This window comes from Molossus molossus, unplaced genomic scaffold, assembly GCF_014108415.1.
Source record: "Molossus molossus isolate mMolMol1 unplaced genomic scaffold, mMolMol1.p scaffold_m16_p_11, whole genome shotgun sequence".
In the NCBI taxonomy this organism is placed as follows: domain Eukaryota; kingdom Metazoa; phylum Chordata; class Mammalia; order Chiroptera; family Molossidae; genus Molossus; species Molossus molossus.
In genome coordinates, this window is record NW_023425346.1 from 77022021 (window position 1) to 77041234 (window position 19214).

Sequence of the window (19214 nt, forward strand, 5' to 3'; positions counted from 1 at the left end):
GTGGTAAGAGTGGGTCTCATTGAGTTGACATGTAAGCAAAGGTATAAATTTCTCCCAGTGTTATTTTCCACATAGCCAAATACATGCCTTGCATAACCTGACATTTCATTTTCCCTGGTGGCTTTTCTTCTTGGAGCCCTGTCTGCCCTGGCCAGGATTATGTACTCTTGAGGCCTACAGCACAGTTGTTGTCTTGGGATTTCCCTTGGCCGTTTTCCTGAGCTGGATTATCAGTTTCCTAATTCCCAAATCTTCCTCTTACTTGGTTCATGTTCTCTTTTTGATGGAAGCAAATTCTTATTTCCTGAGAAGGGTACATGAAGGGAGAAAAACGTGTAGAGAACGTGAATATCTCAAAGTGCTTTCAACCTAACTTTACAATTGACTGAAAGTTTGGCTCAATTTAGAATCCTAGGTTGAAAATTATTTCTCTTAGAATTTTCAAGGCTTTACTGTATTTTGAAGCTTCCAGTGTTTCTGTTGAGGGGCAGGATACCCATGATTCATAATTCTTCATATATGACCTGATTTTTTTTCCCTCTGAAAACATTTAGGATTTTTTCTTTATTCTGAAGTTCTCTAATTTTATGATGATGGGCCAAATCCTGGTTTGTGTGTGTTTTTAAAAAATGTATTGTGCTTGGCACTTAGTGGGCCCTTGTATTCGTCGATTCTGGGAAATCTTCTGATGTTACTACTTTGATAGTTGAGTGAAGTAACTAAGTTGATCAGCTGCAACCTAAAGAGAAGGGCTTTTGGTCTTTCATGTTTGGTCATATCATAGTACATAAAACCCTTAAAATAATGAGGCATTTATTTGATAGGCAAGTATTATTTAAAAAATGATTAACATAAAAGGTAGAATATTTTTATTTTATTTTATTTTTTTTGAGCTACTGGAACTTGGAACAAATACCTGTGGTGGAAGGTCTTGTTCATTATACTTTTCTCTTTCATTTTGCTTCTGCGGTTTGGCAGGTCAACCCTCACTCCCCGGTCAGGAAGCCTCTGGGAGTCTACAGATGTTTTCTCACTTTCAGGTCTTTGTTGCCTTGACTGCGCTTTCACCTGTGTTCATCTTTCTAATATCTCTTTTCTCACATGTATATGTATATTTTAAGTGAGATAAAAGCCACATAACAATAAAATTCACAATTTTAACAATTATAAAGTATATAATTCATTGTTTTTTAGTATATTTATAATATTATCCAACCATCACCATTATATAATTCCAGAACATTTTCATCACTGCCAAAAAGAAACTCCATACATGTTAAAGCAGTTACTATCCATTCCCCACTCCTCCCAGCTCCTTGCAACTGCTCTGTATTTGTCTGTTGTGGACATTTCATGTAAATGGGGTCATAAACTACATTAGCCTTTTGTGTCTGGCTCCTTTAACTTATAATGTTTTCAAGGTTGATCCATGTTATAGCACAGCGATTTTTCAATCTGTGTGCCACAAGAATTTTTAAAACATGTAATACTTGACTATTTACTCAGGGGCACTGACCTCTTTCCCCTTAGATTGTCAGATAAAAAAATGACAACAGCCAACACAACAATAGCGGATCAGTGTGAATGAATCAAAACTGTACCTAGTTTTTTTTGTCAGTTCAGCAAAAAATACATTTTTTGGTGTACTGCAGATTTTAGTAATTAGTTTGTGTGTGCCATAAGGTGAAAAAGGTTGAAAATTGCTTTTATAGCATATATCAGCACTTTACCAATGTTCTTAAATTATGCTTTTGGGCCCTGGCCAGTTTGGCTCAGTGGTTGGAGCGTCGGCCTGCGGTACAGAGAGACCCGGGTTCGGTTCCCGCTAAGGGCACGTACCTCGGTTGCAGTTTGTCCCCGGCCCTGGTTGGTCGTGCGGGTGGCAGCCACTCGATGTGTCCCTTCACATCGATGTTTCTCTCTCTCTCTTTTCCTCTCTCTCCCTCCCGCTCTATCTGAACAAAAAATGGAAAAATGTCCTCGGATGAGGATTAAAAAAAAAAAAAATTATGCTTTTGGTGGTAGTGTTGTTTTTTCACTATCCAGAGAAAAATTCTGCATTTATTATCTATATTTTGATTTTGATACTGGCCTTTAATGTACATTTTCACAAAACATTTGTTGGCTACAAAATGATATTGAATAATTTTAATTTTTATTTATTTATTTTTTAGTATGCCAGTACTGAGGTCGATGGAGAACATTACATGACCCCGGAAGACTTTGTCCAGCGCTATCTTGGACTGTATAATGATCCAAATAGCAATCCGAAGATTGTCCAGCTCTTGGCAGGAGTAGCTGATCAAACCAAGGATGGGTAAGACCTTTTTACATTTTTAGATAACTATTGTTCTGCAATATCTAATTAACAAATGGAAAACCATAAGTTTACCTATGACAATCTGGAATTTTAATATTTGTAAGTCATATTTTTTCTTAGATGATCATAAAAACTGTGTTATTTACTGCCCTTATCAAGGATACTGGCATTTCTTTTTCTTTGGAAAACTTACATGTGAAAAGTCATATTTTATATATAATGATCTGAGCAGCATGGTTTTCAGATAACTAAGTGTATTTTTTTAATTCATTTATTCATTCATTCAACAAATATCAAACACCTACTATCTACTATGATTTAGGCACTCTCTGCTAGAGTTATATCAGTGAATAAACTATGCAAAAATGAACAGAATTTAAAAGTAAATTATAACATGTTAAGAGGTTATAAGTGCTACAAAGAAAAATAAATCAAGGAAGAATTTAGAGAATGGTATTTATTCATTTCTCTGTCTACTCATTTATTTGACAAACATTTATTGAACAACCACCATTTTCCAGGTGCTATTGGGCCTTAGAAATACAAATGTAAATAAAATGGGGTTCTGGGTCTTAAGAAGCTCTTGGCCTAGGGAGATAGAGAATGGGTAAACAAAACAAAACAAAAAAACAAAAAAAAGTAATACTTTGGGGATAAGGTATCATAGTAGAAGTATATAAAAGGTACAATGGACACCCAAGAAAGCCTAGGTAAGTCTGTTTTGGGAGGTCAGGATAGCATCAAAGAAGAGGTGATGCTTGAATGAAATCTGGCAAGATGAAAGGAGCTTGCTGGTGGTTGGACAAGTAGGAAGGAGAATTCCAGGAAAGGGAGCAGCAGTGACCTGAAGCGTGTGTGTGTGTGTGTTTTGGGGAGTAAGAGTGGGGAAGGTTGTATTACAGGTGCTTTGGTGTGGTTGTGGCATTGCTTTGCTGCTGTCAGAGTTGGGTTGGCTTTGTGTGCTAGGCTTTGACTGTATCCTGTAGGCTCCTGACTCTTAGTCGTGAAGATATTTTTAGGCTGGCAGTATATTGTGCAGTCACAGAAATAACAAGGTGCATCTTACTGGAATGTCAGTTTACTCAATTCAAGGGGGAAAAGCACATCATTTTTATATTAAAATCACATATGACTGTCACCCTGGCCAGTTTGGCTTGGCAGATAGAGTGTTGGCCTGAGGACTGAAGGGTCTGGGGTTTGATTCCTGGTCAAGGGCATGTACCTGGGTTGCGGTTTTGACCTCCGGCCCCCATCGGGGTCATGCGGGAGGCAACCAATCAATGTGTCTCTTTCACATCGATATTTCTCTCTCTCTCTCTCTCTCCTCCCCTTTCTCTCTCCCTCTCCCTTGGTCCCCCCCTCCCTTCTTTCCTTCTACTTTACCTAAAAATCAATGGGAAAATATCCTTGGGTGGGGACTACAAATAATCATCATCATCATCATCATCATCATCATCACATATGACTGTATTATGGAGCAAATGGAATATTTTTATGAATTATAAAGAAAATGTGCCTTGCTTTGTGAGTTCCAGGCTACATCCCCAGGTTTCCAAGGACCCAGGTTTTTTTCTCTTACCTGTAGAAGTGCTTGTGTGAAAAACTGGAAAACTGGGCAATAAGGAATCTTTAAACATTATTTCCATTACCATAAATAATAAGATTTTAGAAAAAGAGTAGATTGGAGTAGGACAAGGCTTGAATGCAGTGAAATTTGTTTAGGAAACTATTGTAATAGTTCAAGTAGAAATGTTGGTATCTATGTTCTTTGAGTCCAGGATTAATATTGTATTTATTTGTATCTTCCTGCAAAATCTAGTACAGTACATGAGATTTACTATGAGTATTTATATCTTGGAAATATTTTATATAATTTATCCATGGCAGATACTGGGGAACTTGTATATATTTTGTGTCTAGTCTCTCAAAAAGTCAAATCAGCTTAGTAAATTACTGTGGACCATTTAGTCATTGGGTCTCTCAGTAGTGCTTAAACAATAAGGCATACAGAAATTAATGATATTTAATCAGAATTAAAAATTCTTCAAACTTATTAAACTTATACAGTTAGCTCTTTAAGAAACAATTAGAGTTTTTGTTATTAATTTGGTCTGAGACCTGTTTTCATAGTATCCATATCTTTTCAGATTTTTTTGGTGACCATCTCGTCCATCTCAGTAGTGTGTCTTTTATGAAGCTTAATTCATCTGGTTCTCCCAGATGCAGTTGGGTTGTTAAAAGTGTGGTTAAGTGGAATCAGGGTTTAAGTTGCAAGAGTAGAATAGATCTAAATGGGTTTTGGCCAGTAAAGAATCTAATAATGTTGAATAGTGTTCACTTTAAAATAAAACCTGTTTCTCTTTTTAAAAGGTAAATATGTTCTATTTCAAAATTTAAAAACTTCTTGAACTTCCTTTTTCCTCTGTTTTTGGAATGAGTCAGATTGGGATTGGTAGGAAATCTGATTCATAGTTATGTAATAAAAATTATAAGTAAGTTGATGAAATACAGATAATTTCTAAAAGAGAAAAGTGGATTTTTTTTAGAAATATGGGGATTCTCTACTTCCTCCTGTTCAATAATAGTCTTCAGAGGTTCCTGAACTTGCTGAAATATAATACAAAATGAGTGAATTTGTATCTATATTTTTCTGGGGAGAAATACTAGGTTTTCAAAAGGGTCAATGTCTTCAAAGAGTTTAAGAGTCATTTTTTAAGTTTCTTAATACTCTTATCTTACTTATTTTTTAATTAATTAAATTTCTTGGGGTGACATTTGTTAATAAGATTATATAGGTTTCAGGTATGCATTTCTATGATACATGATCTATATATTGCATCATGTGCCCACCACCCAAAGTTGAATCCTCTTCGTCCAGGTATTTGGCCCCCTTTACCCTTTACTGTCCCCCACCCCCTTTCTTCTGGTAGCCATCGTACTGTTGTCTGTGTTTATGAGTTTCAGTTTTATATTTCACATATGAGTGAAAGTATATGTTTCTTAGCTTTTTCTGACTGACTTGTTTTGTTTAGCATAATGTTCTCAAAGTCCATTCATGTTGTTGCAAATGGCAGTATTTCATCTTTTCATATGGCCGAGTAGTATTCCATAGCATATATGTACCATATCTTCTTTATCCAGTCCTCTATTGAAGGATACTTTGGTTGTTTCCATGTCTTGGTCACCGTGAATAATGCTGCAGAGAACATGGGGGTGCATATATCTTTGCGAATAAATGTTTTCAAAAATTTTGGGTAAATACCCAGAAGAAGGATTGCTGGGTCATATGGTAACCCTATTCTTAATTTTTTTGGAACCTCCTTACTGTTTTCCATAGTGGCTGTGCCAGTTTACATTCCCATCAGCAGTGAATGAGGGTTCTTTTTTCTCCACTACTTCTCCAACACATGTTATTACTTTTCTTATTAATAATGGCCATTCTAACAGGGGTGAGGTGGTATCTCATCGTAGTTTTGATTTGCATTTCCCCAATGGCTAGTGAAGTTGAGCATCTTTTTATATATCTGTTGGCCATTAGTATGTCTTCTTGGAAGAAGTGTCTGCTCAGGTTCTCTGCCCATGTTTAAATTGGATTGTTTGTTTGCTTGATGTTGAGTTGTATGGGTCTATATATTTTGGATATGAATCCCTTGTCGGAGCTGTTGTTTGCAAATATCTTCTCCCATTTGGTTGGTTGACTTTATGTTTTGTTGGTGGTTTATTTTGCTGTGCAGAAGCTTTTTAGTTTGATATAATCCCTATTCATTTATTTGTGCCTTTACTTCTCTTGCCTTTGGGGTCAAATTCATAAAATATTCTCCAAGACCAAGGTCCATAAGTTTAGTACCTATGTTTTCTTCTGTGCAATTTATTGTTTTAGATCTTATATTTAGGTCTTTGATCCATTTTGAATTTTTGTCCATGTGGACAAACTATAGTCTAGTTTCATTCTTTTACATGTGGCTTTCCAATGTTCTCAGCACCATTTATTGAAGAGGCTTGCTTTTTTCCATTGTATGTTTTTGGCTCTTTTGTCAAAAACTGTTTGCCCATACGCATTTGGTTTTATTTCTGGGCTCTCAGTTCTTTTCTGTTGGTCTGTGTGTCTTTTTTTCTGCCGAAACCAGGCTGTTTTGATTATTGTTACTCTGTAGTATAATTTGAAGTCAGGTAGTGTGATACCTTCGGCTTCATTTTTTTTCCCCCACAGAATTACTTTGGCTATTTGGGGTCTTTTGTGGTTCCATACACATCTGATGATGTTTTGTTCTGTTTCTTTAAAAAATGACACTGGGCCCTGGCTGGTTTGGCTCAGCAGTTAGAGCGTCAGCCTGCGGACCAAGGAGTCCTGGTTGGGTATGTACCTCAGTTGCAGTTCGGTCCCCAGCCATGGTCAGGGTTGTGCGGGAGGCAGCCAGTTGATTGTCTCTCACATCTATGTTTCTCTCTCTCCTTCCCTCCCTCGCTCCCACTCTATCTGAAGATAAATAGAAAAATATCCTCAGGTGAGGATTAAAAAAAATGACATTGGGATTTTGTTAGGGATTGTATTAAATCTGTATATTGCCTTTGGTAATGTGGACATTATAACTATGTTGAGTCTTCCAATCTGTGAACATGGAATATCTTTCCATTTCATTGTGTCTTTTTCAGTCTTTCTCTCTCTTTTTTAAATATGTCTTTATTGATTTGTTTAGAGAGAAAGGGAGAGAAATAGAAACATCAGTGTGAGAGAGAACCATCAGTCTGCTGCCCCCTGTATACCCCCTACTAGAGATGGAGCCCACAACCTGGGCATGTGCCCTGACCGGGAATAGAGCCAGGACTTCTCAGTCCATGGGACAGTGCTCAGTCCATTGAGCCACACCAGCTGGGCTTCAGTTCCTTTTAATAATGCTTTGTGGTTTTCAGTAATTAGGTCTTTTACATCCATTAAGTTTATTCTTTTGGTTGCAATTGCAAAGGGATTGTTTTTTTCATTTCTTTAAGTTATGTTGTTAGTGTACAGGAAGGCAGTGGATTTTTGAACATTGATTTTGTATCCTGCAACTTTACTATATTTGTTTGTTGTTTCTAATAGTTTTTTGTGTGGAGTTTTTAGGGTTTTTTACGTACAAAATCATGACATCTGCAAAAAGAGACACTTTTACTTCTTCTTTTCCATTTTGGATGCCTTTATATTTCTTTCTCTTGCCTGATTACTCTGGCTAGGATTTTCAGTTTCTTTAATACAGTACCTTTAATTCAAGAGAATCAAAGTCTTCCGTAATGTTTATGTCAACCTGTCCTCATTTAACATTTAAGGAAAATGAGGCCCAGAGAGGTTGATTGACTTGCCCAATAACACAAAATTAGTGTCTTAATTTTCAGTCAATTTTTTAGCAGTTATTTAAAATATATATATACACACTCACACACACACACACATATATTTTTTCTTTTTTCCCACCCTTTTACCCAGGGCAGTGATGAAAGGTTAGAATAGTTCAATTGGTACATTTTTTTTTCAGGCCCAAGAGGTATTCTTTGGTACTAGTGTAGTTTTTTGATGATGAGTCCTATAGGTATATAACTTGAACTAGCACCAGAGAATATTGTTTATAGTCACCCAGTATCAAATTTGAATGAATATAAATGTGTTGACAAGTTTAAGTGATTTAAGTGTGTGAGGAAAACAGGTTTAGGAGTAATGCCATGCCCTTTTGTACTCTGGCCCTCCTGCTCCCCACCCCATGTTTTCTTAGCATGTGAGCTGCTTCTTTCCCACTCCATTTCCTCCAGTAGATAGTAATAAACAGGAGTGTTTTTTTTGTTTGTTTGTTTGTTTGTTTTTTTAATCCTCACCCGAGGACATTTTTCCATTTTTTGTACAGATAGAGTGGGAGGGAAAGAGAGGAAGAGAGAGAGAGAGAGAGAAACATCGACGTGAAAGGGACACATCGAGTGGCTGCCACCCGCACAACCAACCAGGGCCGGGGACAAACTGCAACCGAAGTACGTGCCCATAGCGGGAACTGAACCCGGGTCTCTCCAGACCGCAGGCCGACGCTCTAACCGCTGAGCCAAACTGGCCAGGGCAGGAGTGGGTTTTTTTAAATTTATTTTTTATTATTGATTTTAGAGAGAGAGAGAGAGAGAGAGAGAGAAACACAGATCTGTTGTTCTACTTATTTATGCATTCATTGGTTGATTCTTGCATGTGCCCTGACTGGGGACTGAACTTGCAACCTTGGCATATTGGGATGCTGCTCTAACCAACTGAGCTACCTGGCCAGGGCAAGCAGGAGTGTTTTGGTGTAGGTACTTGCTTTGGAGAGCCAAGTTTCTGTATGGTATAAATAGTGGTGGGTTGTCTAAAAGTAAAGCCGTTAGCCAAGTAGTGTTTGTGAGATTGGAACTTAAACTTTGAAGTTCTGGTTGTATAATGAAAAGCAATATAATTTTATGCACTAAGTGCAGATCTCAGGGACTAATACTTTGTGATTTAATCTAAAATATTTAGACAGTTGTTTTGTTTGAAACTGTAACTTCTAGAACCATAGTTTCTATGTTTAGCTCTGGTCAGAATTTCCTCTGGAGGTTCAATTGTCCTATAATGTAGAAAACTGTAGTTTTCCTCTCTTTTACTTTTTCACAAGTGCTTTCCTTTAATCCATATGCAAGAACCTATTGTGCAGAAATCTTGCTTGTTTTAAAAGTTACAAGTTAATATATTAATATTTTGAAATTTTATAGTTTCCATTCAGAAAATGAAAAAGAAACTGAGAATAGGGTAGACCCAGAAACATGGAAGTAGGGTACAGACTGACAACCCTCAGAAGAGGGGGTGGTGGGGGGAGGGAAGAGATAAACCACAGAACTTATATGCATGTACGCATAACCAACAAAGCCATGGACAGGGCAGGGGAGATGGTGAGGAGGATGTCAACGGGGTAAAAAAGGAGAAACATCTGTAACAAAAATTTTTTAAAAATAATAAAAAAAGAAAAAGAAACTGTGGAAAAATTTAGAAACACATCAAATTCATAAAATATATTATTCCAGAATTATAAAATGATATATATTTTTTATAAAATATCAAAAGCAAATATGATATCCTCATTAAAAGAAAACAAACTATTACAGTATGAACTAAGTAATGATTTTTTTTAGCTCCTCAGTTAGTGGCTTATACTTTTTTCTGCCAAAGTCTTGATCAGGTCCTTCTAACGATAAGGGAATCCATGGCAGGATAAAGGAAAAGAGCTTTAAAAATTATTCTGGAACATGTTTGCTCTATATTAGCAGACAAACAGATTATTTCTTGCTTTTTGAAAAGTACTGTTACATTATTATGTATTTTTAGCTAAAAATAGGTAAGGTGCACATCAGAGAGACTAAGTGACCTATCCACTTCATTTCCTTCTAAAGGATTTTTTAAATCCTCACCCGAGGATATTTTTTCATTTATCTTCAGACAGAGTGAGAAGGAAGGAGGGAGGCAGGGAGGGAGGGAGGGAGGGGGAGAGAGAGAGAGAGAGAGACATTGATGCAAGAGAGACACATCGACTGTTTCCCTCCTGCACGACCCCAACCAGGGCTGGGGATGAACCACAACTGAGATACACGCCCTTGACCAGAATCAAACCTGCAACTCTTTGGTCTGAGGGCCGACGCTCTAACTGCTGGCCAAACCAGCCAGGGCTCCTTCTAATATTTTATGAAAATTTTCCAACATTTTAGAAAGTTGAATTTCACAGTGACTATCCATATACCCACCACATATATTCTACTATTCATATCTTTTTATACACGTTTTTATCCCACCATCATTCTATCAACCCATCTTATTTTTTTAGTGCATTTCAAAGTAAATTTTAGGCATTGATGCACTTCTCCTTAAACCTTCAGCATGGACATTATTGACTGGATTTCAATATTTGTTTTGAATTTTTTTCTTTAGACGTAAAATTTACACAGAGTGAAAAATATAATTATTTTAAATTGAATTTATTGGAATGACATTGGTTAATAAAACCATACCTGTTTCAAGTGTACAACTCAATAACACATCATCTGCACACTGCACTGTGGGCGCACCACCCAAAGTCACATCTCTTTCCACCACTACTTACTCCCCTCTTTGCCTGCTTCCACCTCCCCACCCCCTTTCCCTCTGGCAATCACCATACTGTTGTCTGTTCCCCCCCACTCCACCACTTAATCCCCTCACCTTTTTTTTACTCAGCCCATCAAACTCCCTCCCCCTACAGCTGTCAGTCTGTTTTCTGTATCAACCAGTCTGTTACTATTTTGTTAGTTAAAGATACATTTGCTGAGTATTGACAAATGCACACACCTAGATAACCTCAGGTAACTAATTTTTAAGTTGTATTAAAATATATATATAACATCATAGCTACCATTTTTAATCATTTTTAGGTGTACAATTCGGTGGCATTACGCCCGTTCACATTGTCGTGCTGCCATCACCACCATCCATCTCCAGCACTTTCTCATCTCCCCATACAAAGCTCTATACACATTAAGCAGTGAGTTCCATTCTCCCCAACCCCCAGTTCCTGGTAACTGCTGTTCTACTTTGTCTCATTAATTTGATTATTCTAGGTATGTCATATAAGTGGAATAATACAATATTTGTTGTTTTGTGTATGGCTTATTTCACTTAACATAATGTTTTGAAGATTCATTCATGTTGCAGCATGTGTAGGATTTCTTTTTAAGGCTGAAAAATATGAAGTGACTTATTTTTAAATTGTTGATGCTTTTGTGTTTCTTAATTGACTTTTCTTTCTTCAAATAAATCACTCTATATAACAAAGGTAACTCTGAGTATTGAGTGTCGGCTTAGTATTTCCCCGGTACCTTCTTGGAATGGTCTACTTACTAGAGATTGGGAGAGGGGACAGGGAGGTGTACACTGAATTGAAGGCAGAAGTTGAGCGTCTGACTGGGCCCACTGTTGTTGAATGTTTTAGAGCAAGTATTTGACTTCTTTAGACTTTCTAAGGGTCCCTCTGGCTCTAAAGTTGCATGAATATATGATTTGCCTTTATGAATATATTGATAGACAAAATGTAGATGTTTAATAATGTCCATAGACTTTATATTTTAAGCATTAGTTGGAAACCTATCCAACAAGAGTCTCAGATCTGCAGGGGCAGGATGAGATAACTGATGAGCCCTGGTCTCTCTGAAGGAGGCAGTTTCTGCTTGACTCCAAGGGGCTGGTGCTATTTGGCACCAGAAACCTGTTGCCCAAGCTTGCAATTCATCAAGAGAAACCAGAAAACTGGATATTTATGTGAAATCTTGTGATTTCTAAATGTTGCCTACTGATGTAACTAAAAAAAATACTACTTGGCGTGCCAAAGAAAACACATGTGAGCCAGATTCACTTTGCCAGCTGACCGTTTATGACCTTTGCTAGTTAATGAAAAATTCTTTGCCTTCTCATAAATACTGAAACCTTTACTACTGAGCATGAAATGTATTTTAAAGCTACATCTTCTGCATTTCATGGTAATTGTATTTTTATTGTTTAATTCCTAAGACTTGTTTTGGAAAAACTGTGATATTACACACACACACACACACACACACACACACACACACTTTTTAAACTCATAATCGGCCTAGCTATTTTTTTTAATTTTTAAAATTTCTCTTACAATCAGAAGAAATAATTTTAATTCTTCATTATAAAAATTTCAAACATTTCAGAAATATATCATGTAGAAAGTGAAGGTCTTCTCTAGCTCCTGTCCTAGATCATTACTGTTTTTGTTACACATTCTTGTACTTTCAGACCATACTATACCATACCATTGCTCTTTAGTTTTATTTGTTTGTTTGTTTTAATCCTCACCTGAGGATATTTTTCTGTTTATCTTCAGATAGAGTGGGAGGGAAAGAGAGGGAGAGAAGGGGAGAGAGAGAGAAACATCGATGTGATAGAACCACATCCCACCCGGCCCTGGTCGGGGACGAACTGCAACCGAGGTACGTGTCCTTGACTGTAATCGAACCCGTGGCTCTCATCTGCGGGCCGGTGCTCTACCACTGAGCCAAACCAGCCAGGGCTGCTCTTTAGTTTTGTTCAGAGCTTAAAACCACATATTACTCTTTGCTTTTTTAGGAGTGTGTGGATGTTATGTTATAACTTCATTTGTTTTTGCTACCCTAAAATTTGTATAATGATAACACTTTCAAGTTTTACTGTGTTTTAGTAGTATACAAATGTATAAAGTGTTTTATGACATGTGACCTGATAAACAGTTTTGATTATTAGATCATTCCTCCTAGGATTTATTAGGCTCTTGAACTCTTAATGTCGCCAAGGATTCTTTAGCATGGACACAGTGAGGGTATAGCCCTCAATGGCCTGAATAACATCATCACAAAGTCTTTCCCTCCATAAAGGGTAAAGGCATAGTATACATTATTGCTTTGGGTATAATGTAACTTATATAATTTAAACATATTTCAAAGTATTTTAAGTAATACAAAATGTAACATTGAATGTAAAATATGAATGGGGGCATCAAATGAAATGTAAAATGTAGTCATTTTCTTAATGGGGAGAATGGGAAGCATGTCTATCTAAAAAAGTCATGTTCACTCTGTACTTTCCTACAGTCTGTGTTTTTGCTGACTGTGTTTCCATGATGATGTTCAACATGTTCCTTTGTATTTTTCATAAATTGTTGATTGCATCTAGAGCAGTGATTCTCAACATGGGAGCTGCAATTGGCATCAGTGGGTAGAGGCCAGCCATGCTGCCAAATCTAATACAATGCACAGGAGGCCTCCCCAACAGAGTGTTATCCAGCTTAGAAGGGCACTACTGAGTGCCAGGGTTGACAAACTCTGATCCACAGACTTGTTCAGATTCAAGTTTAATGAATTTTGGTCTAGTTCTCTCTCTTTGTATGATGTTAGGGGTATAGATTATTGCCCACGTCCATTAATTTGTTAGAACTTTTCAAAAATGTGCTATTCTAATTTTATTTTCTCCTTCCTTCTTTGTTATCGGGAACAATTCTATAATGAGGGACTTTCTTCGTCAATTATTTGTTTCCCCTGAGCTACAGTTCATACAGGTTAAATGCCTGATGTTTCCCTTTCTTTGCTAGCCAGTAACATTTTATATTTTATTCTAGGTTGCTAGCCAGTAACATTTTATATTTTATTCTAGGTTGATCTCCTATCAAGAGTTTTTGGCATTTGAATCTGTTTTATGTGCTCCAGATTCCATGTTCATAGTGGCTTTCCAGTTGTTTGACAAGAGTGGAAATGGAGAGGTGACATTTGGTAAGGAAAAGAAAAGATTGTAAGTGATAAGAGAAGTTAGTGAGGCTGGTCCAGTCTTTTAATTCCTAAATCTAGTAACTGCATATAGATTGCTGTTTATTTAGGAGTTAGTCAATAAGCGAAGTATTACTTTCCTAAAAGGATTTATACAGATAAATTTTTAAAAATGGTTTTATTTTCTTATAAGCATTGCAAAAAATGAAGTCTTATAAGACTATTGCAAAAAATTAAGATCTAGGAGTATTGTTACTTCAGCTCATTGAGTCACTGATTCTTTCACACTCCTAAAATAGCGGTGTAAAATTTTCTTGTTCTGAGTCAGCCTGGGCAGAAGTCTTTATGAAATAGACTGTGAATAACACGGAGTAACCATCCCATTCTTTAAGGGATTTCTGGGTAGAGCATTCAGAGCTTTTCCATAGCTTCTTTGGGAAATTGCTGCTATGTCATTTTAACACCAAGAATGGAACTGAAAGGGGAGATTAAGGCAAGAATAGTTGACATTCTTTGAACCCCCATTTTAGATTTTTGGCTTTAGGAAACAAGACCAGGACATTAAAATTGCCATCTGAGTTGGGTATAGAAATAGATTTAAATGCTTTGATAGGCACATAAACTAGCACATCACTGATATCTCACAAGCTGTAAGCTTGGATTTCTATTTGTCTCCATGTATCAGTTTTTAAGGACACTTATTTTCAGGAATTATTTCTTGTTTAGGAAAATTATCAGCTAGTTTTTCCTGCAACAGGCTTTTTAATAAAAACAATGTAGTGTTTTCAAGGACCTTGAGCCCTCTATCCTTTCTTTTATAAATATTTGGATTTTTTTTTATTGTGGTAACACAACACTTGCCATCTTAACCATTTTTAAGTGTGTAGTTCAGTAATATTGAGTATATTCACATTGTTGTGAAATAGAGCTCTAGAACTTTATCTTGTAAAACTGAACTAGAGCCCCATTTATGGTGTGAATTGGCATCAGTATGTGGTAGAGAAACTCTTGAAAGTTGGACTTTTCCTGAGTCACAGCACTAAATCTTTATGCACTGGAGAGTTTGTTCTAAAACAGATACTTTTAGTTAAACCCAAAGGAAGAAGTATCACTGCCGTGGTAAGGTTGGTGAGAATGTACACGTGTTCTGAAGGACCAGTGATGCCTTTGCTGTGATCTTAGTGGGCACCTCTTCTAGCTTGGCATTGATTGTTTCCTTCCTTCTACCCATTGACCCAGTTGTCTTCTGTATAAGAAGATTTCCCCAAATAAATGCCTATGTATATCTTTTTAGGTTTCTGTGCATATCTTGGCATTTTCCCTGCTTTGGAGCAATCTCTAGCTAGTCTGCCTCCTAAAGAATGTTGACTTTCCTCAAAAATACCTAGATTCTGTAGTTTAAAGCATAAAATCTTTGTATCTCATCTTTCAGCATTAACCCTGTACTACTGATAATGCTGCATTTTCTGTTTTCAATAGGTATCACACATACTCACGTGTCTCACTTCCAGATGTGCAGAAATGCTTGGGAAATAACTTGATACAAATATCTACATTAGTGACAGTATACCTATGCTTCTATCATGTGTCCATGGTGTAAGATTTAGATTTCCCAAAAACAAATTATAATTGATTTTGTATCTCCTGTCTCGATATCATGGTTCGTTGTGTCTTCTCCATTTGATTGCTTTTCCCAATTTCTATTTTTAAAAATAAGTCACTCAATTTAGTTCATCTAACAGACTAATAATAGAGACTTATGCCACTGTTGATTAGTATATTAAAATGAGTGAAGGAAGTAGCTTAGTGGTTTACACTACCTTAATATTTCATGCAAATGAAAGTTCATAGCTATTAGATTCCAACTTTAGAATTTTATAGATCTTTTGTTTTTTTCTCAGACTATGATTTATGAGTTAGGATTTTAAGAAAATATAATTAGGATTGGAAGCAAAGCAAATCAGTTTTAGTTTTTGTAGCACCTGGCATGAACTGAAGAACATATAAACCCTCTGGAATCCTGCTTTTATTCTTCTCCATAATCTAGAGATGGGGAGATTCTTACAGAATAAGATTCAACATGGTTTCTGGGGTCCCTGGCCAGCTGGATGGTTCTCTTGAAGGGCTCACCTATTTCCTGGGGACTTGGACCATTTCCCCTTCCTGCCCTGCCTCCCTAGTTTTGAGGATCCATTTCTAGATGATGATCTTAACTAAAATTAAAAGAATCATAATGAAAACGTTTAATTTTATATTCTTAAGAAAAGAGAAAGAATACTGAAACTGTTAGAAATGCCATTTAACAAGATTTCTAAGGCTATATTTCAAGACTACAGAATTTCAACATAAGAAAATAGTTAACTAGGAGTTAATTTTTATAGGATTTTTGGATCTGTGATAAAAGTTTCATTTTTGTACCCATTTAATAAAATGAATTATGCTTATGTATTTATAAACATATATATGTTTAAGTAAAAGGAAACTTTAGATCAATTCTGACTTGAAATTCTTTTCACCAAATGGCCTTATGTTTTCTAGTTTGAAGCTTATTTAAAGAATAGTTTTCTGTCGTGCACATCAGGAGAGAAAGGTGGGAGAGAACATTGGATGCAAGGTGTAATGGAGTGGGGAAAGACTACTGTGTCATTGGTATCTCTGGACTATGATGATGTTATCTGTGTACTTGTATATATTGTTCTCATCTATGCTTTTGTTTTTTTAGATATGCTTATTATACACATCAAGTTATATACTCTGTGCATCTTTAAAGTATTTATATAAGAAACAGTATTGAATAACATTTTCTTGAGTTCTGGACAAATTTTTTTTTTTTTTAATTGTTAGAGATGCCTTTACTCTGGGGGAAAGGACTTACGCTGAGACCTTGGTAATCCATTTCAGAATGTGCAGGCTCAGGAGAGGGTTCTGGAGTTTTTAAATAAGTGAATAAAACCATTACTTAATTGTTTCCTCTTTGATGTCTCTTTAATAAAACTTCTAATGCATGCTGTGTATAATTACTTAATGGCTTGTGTATCTGTTACTGCCTGGTGGCATGAGCCTTGTAGAGGCCATTGCATGACTGGTGTGTGCTAGATACAGTACAGACTTGCCTTGGTCTTACTGTTATCCACTACTGTACTGGATATTCTGCTCCATGAAATTAGCTTGAGGTAACCTGGATAACCAGTTATACTACATTGTATTATCAGTAGCTGATAAGCTTTTGTCATAAAAAAAAGAAAGAAAGAAAGAAAAAAAAGCCTTTTGCTTTAACAAAGGTGTAATCATTAAAAAACCCACCCACCCAAGCTCTTCATCTATTAACTAATACATGAATATAAAACATGTTATTCATTTTAAGTTCTCTATTAAAATCTCATCTACGTTGTGTTCCAAAGTGTTTGCCTAGGAATAGGAACTCTCTGAAGTGAACTTTTCCAAGTACACATCTTCACCTTGACCATCATTATGTATAGCAAATAAAAATGTGTTCCATTTGTGCCTCTAAAATATTCTTTCTCCCTAAAGGGAAGAACAAATTAGGCATAATCACTGATATTATTAAAAGGTTCAGGAGATGGAAGTCTACTTATGAAAAATGTTGTACCTCTCTCAGTGGAAACAAAACTGCCGACATGGAATAATATGAAATACTAATGCTAATAAATACCCAGTTTAATCTGGTAAGAATTAGAGCTTTCCCTGCACATTCTAATTAAATCAGGAAGAATTTTTGAGACTCCTTTCAGATATCACAGAAAAGGTCATATTAATACTCAAGGCTATTAGAATGGCTATTAGAATATGAGGTAAAAAAAAAAAAAAAAGATATGCTGTTACTAGTTTTTATACCATTTGGTGATAGACTGTTAAAGCATCTAGCTTCTATAGTAATAGATGCTCTTTAAATTAATCTTTCCTGAGAAATGGACCTTTACATAAATTTGTCAACATAACTACTATGTTGACTGATTGTACAGTATCCCTTCTGGAGGTAGGTAAAGTGTTAATAGAAATACTTCCCCTCAAAAAAACAGAGGAGGTCACCCAGGAAATGAATGATCCACCTGGGAGTAGAACCTAGAAGTCTGGAACTGAGTCTACATGCTATGTTGATTGGGACTTCCTCTGCAAGTTCCTGTTGTTGATCTTTATTTTGTTGTTTGTTTTTCTTTGTTTTTTTTTTTGTTTTTTTTTTGTTTTTTGGTCTCTTAGTTGTTCCTCTTCTTTCCCTTCAAGTTTTCCTTCACTGAAAAACTCTTTACTTCCACAAGTCTTGCCATTGTTTTTGTTCAGTTACACACAATATTCACTATTCATGGTGGGAGTCCTTCTAAAAGCGTCTCTGACTTCACTTTAGAACTGTGCAGGTGAAACTCAGCTGTTGAGGACTTTTTCCCCTGACAATAAAAATGTTTGGTCTCAAGCCTGTAAATTGGAAGCAGTGGCTCCCGCTGGGCTGAAATCCTTGGAATCAGGATGTCGTTGGGCTGATGGTAGGTGGGCTGTGTCAAAGGGCTGATGGCTTGTATACCTACAGGAGGAGTTCTCTGGCCACACCGTTGGTACAGCAGCTCCTTCCAGGCTCATTCATGGAGCAGGCATGGCGGCAGTCTTGGAGAAGAGTGCCAGCCCCGGTCAGAGGTAATTTTGTACTGCAGAAAGGTGAACAAGGCCAGTAGGAGGCTCCCATATGGACTAGGGGAGGGAAGAGGGTGGATGAGATGGGAAGACTCAGTGGGGAAAATGAAAACCTCTGTTAAGACATATTTATATAATATATAAGCTTCAATGTATATTTCATCTAGTCCAATCATCATAAGTGACTGATACAGCTAAAATGACTAATGTTATATGTCTGTGAACATTTTACTTAATCACAGTTATCACCATTACCTGCCCTCCTGACAAATCATTGTGCTCCTCTCCTTTGAGCAAAGGGAACATAATGACAGGCTACTTTTGTATCTGGCCCCAATTCCCTTTTCAAAGGAATTAGAAGCCATCCCTTTCCATAAGCCCATGCTCTGCAGGAAGTGAAAAAGTGGTCTGTTGTTCTGTATATGTCAGAAAACGAATGGATTCCTATTTCCCTTAGCAATGCCAACCTAGTGTAAAGCACTAGATCATGATCTTGCTGCCAATAAGGTGTGACTGTCATAACCCTTTCATCCAGGCCAGAACTATGGCTATTGAAATAGCACTCCAAGAAGAGCTATTCAGAGCTAAAGACCCTTGTTTGCCACTGGAAAGACGGGATTCTCTCTGGGGGGACAGCTTGTTATGCGGTGTCAGTTAGGTGTATTGGGTACGTTTGAGATTATTGTTGTTCCCTTTCATGTCATGCAGAACCTGACAAAAGCTAAGAACATCAGCTATTTGAGCTATTGCCTCATAGAAGTATAAGTTCTCCAGTTCTGGAGCTCTAACTCTTTTTTGATAAGCACATGCTGGTAAAAGAATTGGACTTCAAAACAAGAATGGTACTTATTTCTGTGAGCTTCCTTAGGCAGTTGGTAGTGTAAAGAATAACGGAAGGGAAGTGGGACCCATCAAGAGGAACCAAAGTAGGTTTGAAATTTTT

At 36.7% G+C, this 19214-nt stretch overlaps 1 protein-coding gene across 2 annotated transcripts in view; it reads left to right on the forward strand.

The window, feature by feature from the left end:
* Positions 1-19214, forward strand: part of SLC25A12 (solute carrier family 25 member 12) — a 94246-nt gene that overhangs the window by 17919 nt on the left and 57113 nt on the right. The window contains exons 3-4 of one of the 2 annotated variants that reach the window (XM_036254134.1): positions 2175-2317; positions 13518-13633. In XM_036254134.1, coding sequence (XP_036110027.1) covers positions 2175-2317; positions 13518-13633 — 259 coding nt within the window. Of the gene's footprint in view, positions 1-2174; positions 2318-13517; positions 13634-18170; positions 18275-19214 lie in introns of those variants that run through there. The other variant, XM_036254135.1, reaches the window with a different exon arrangement.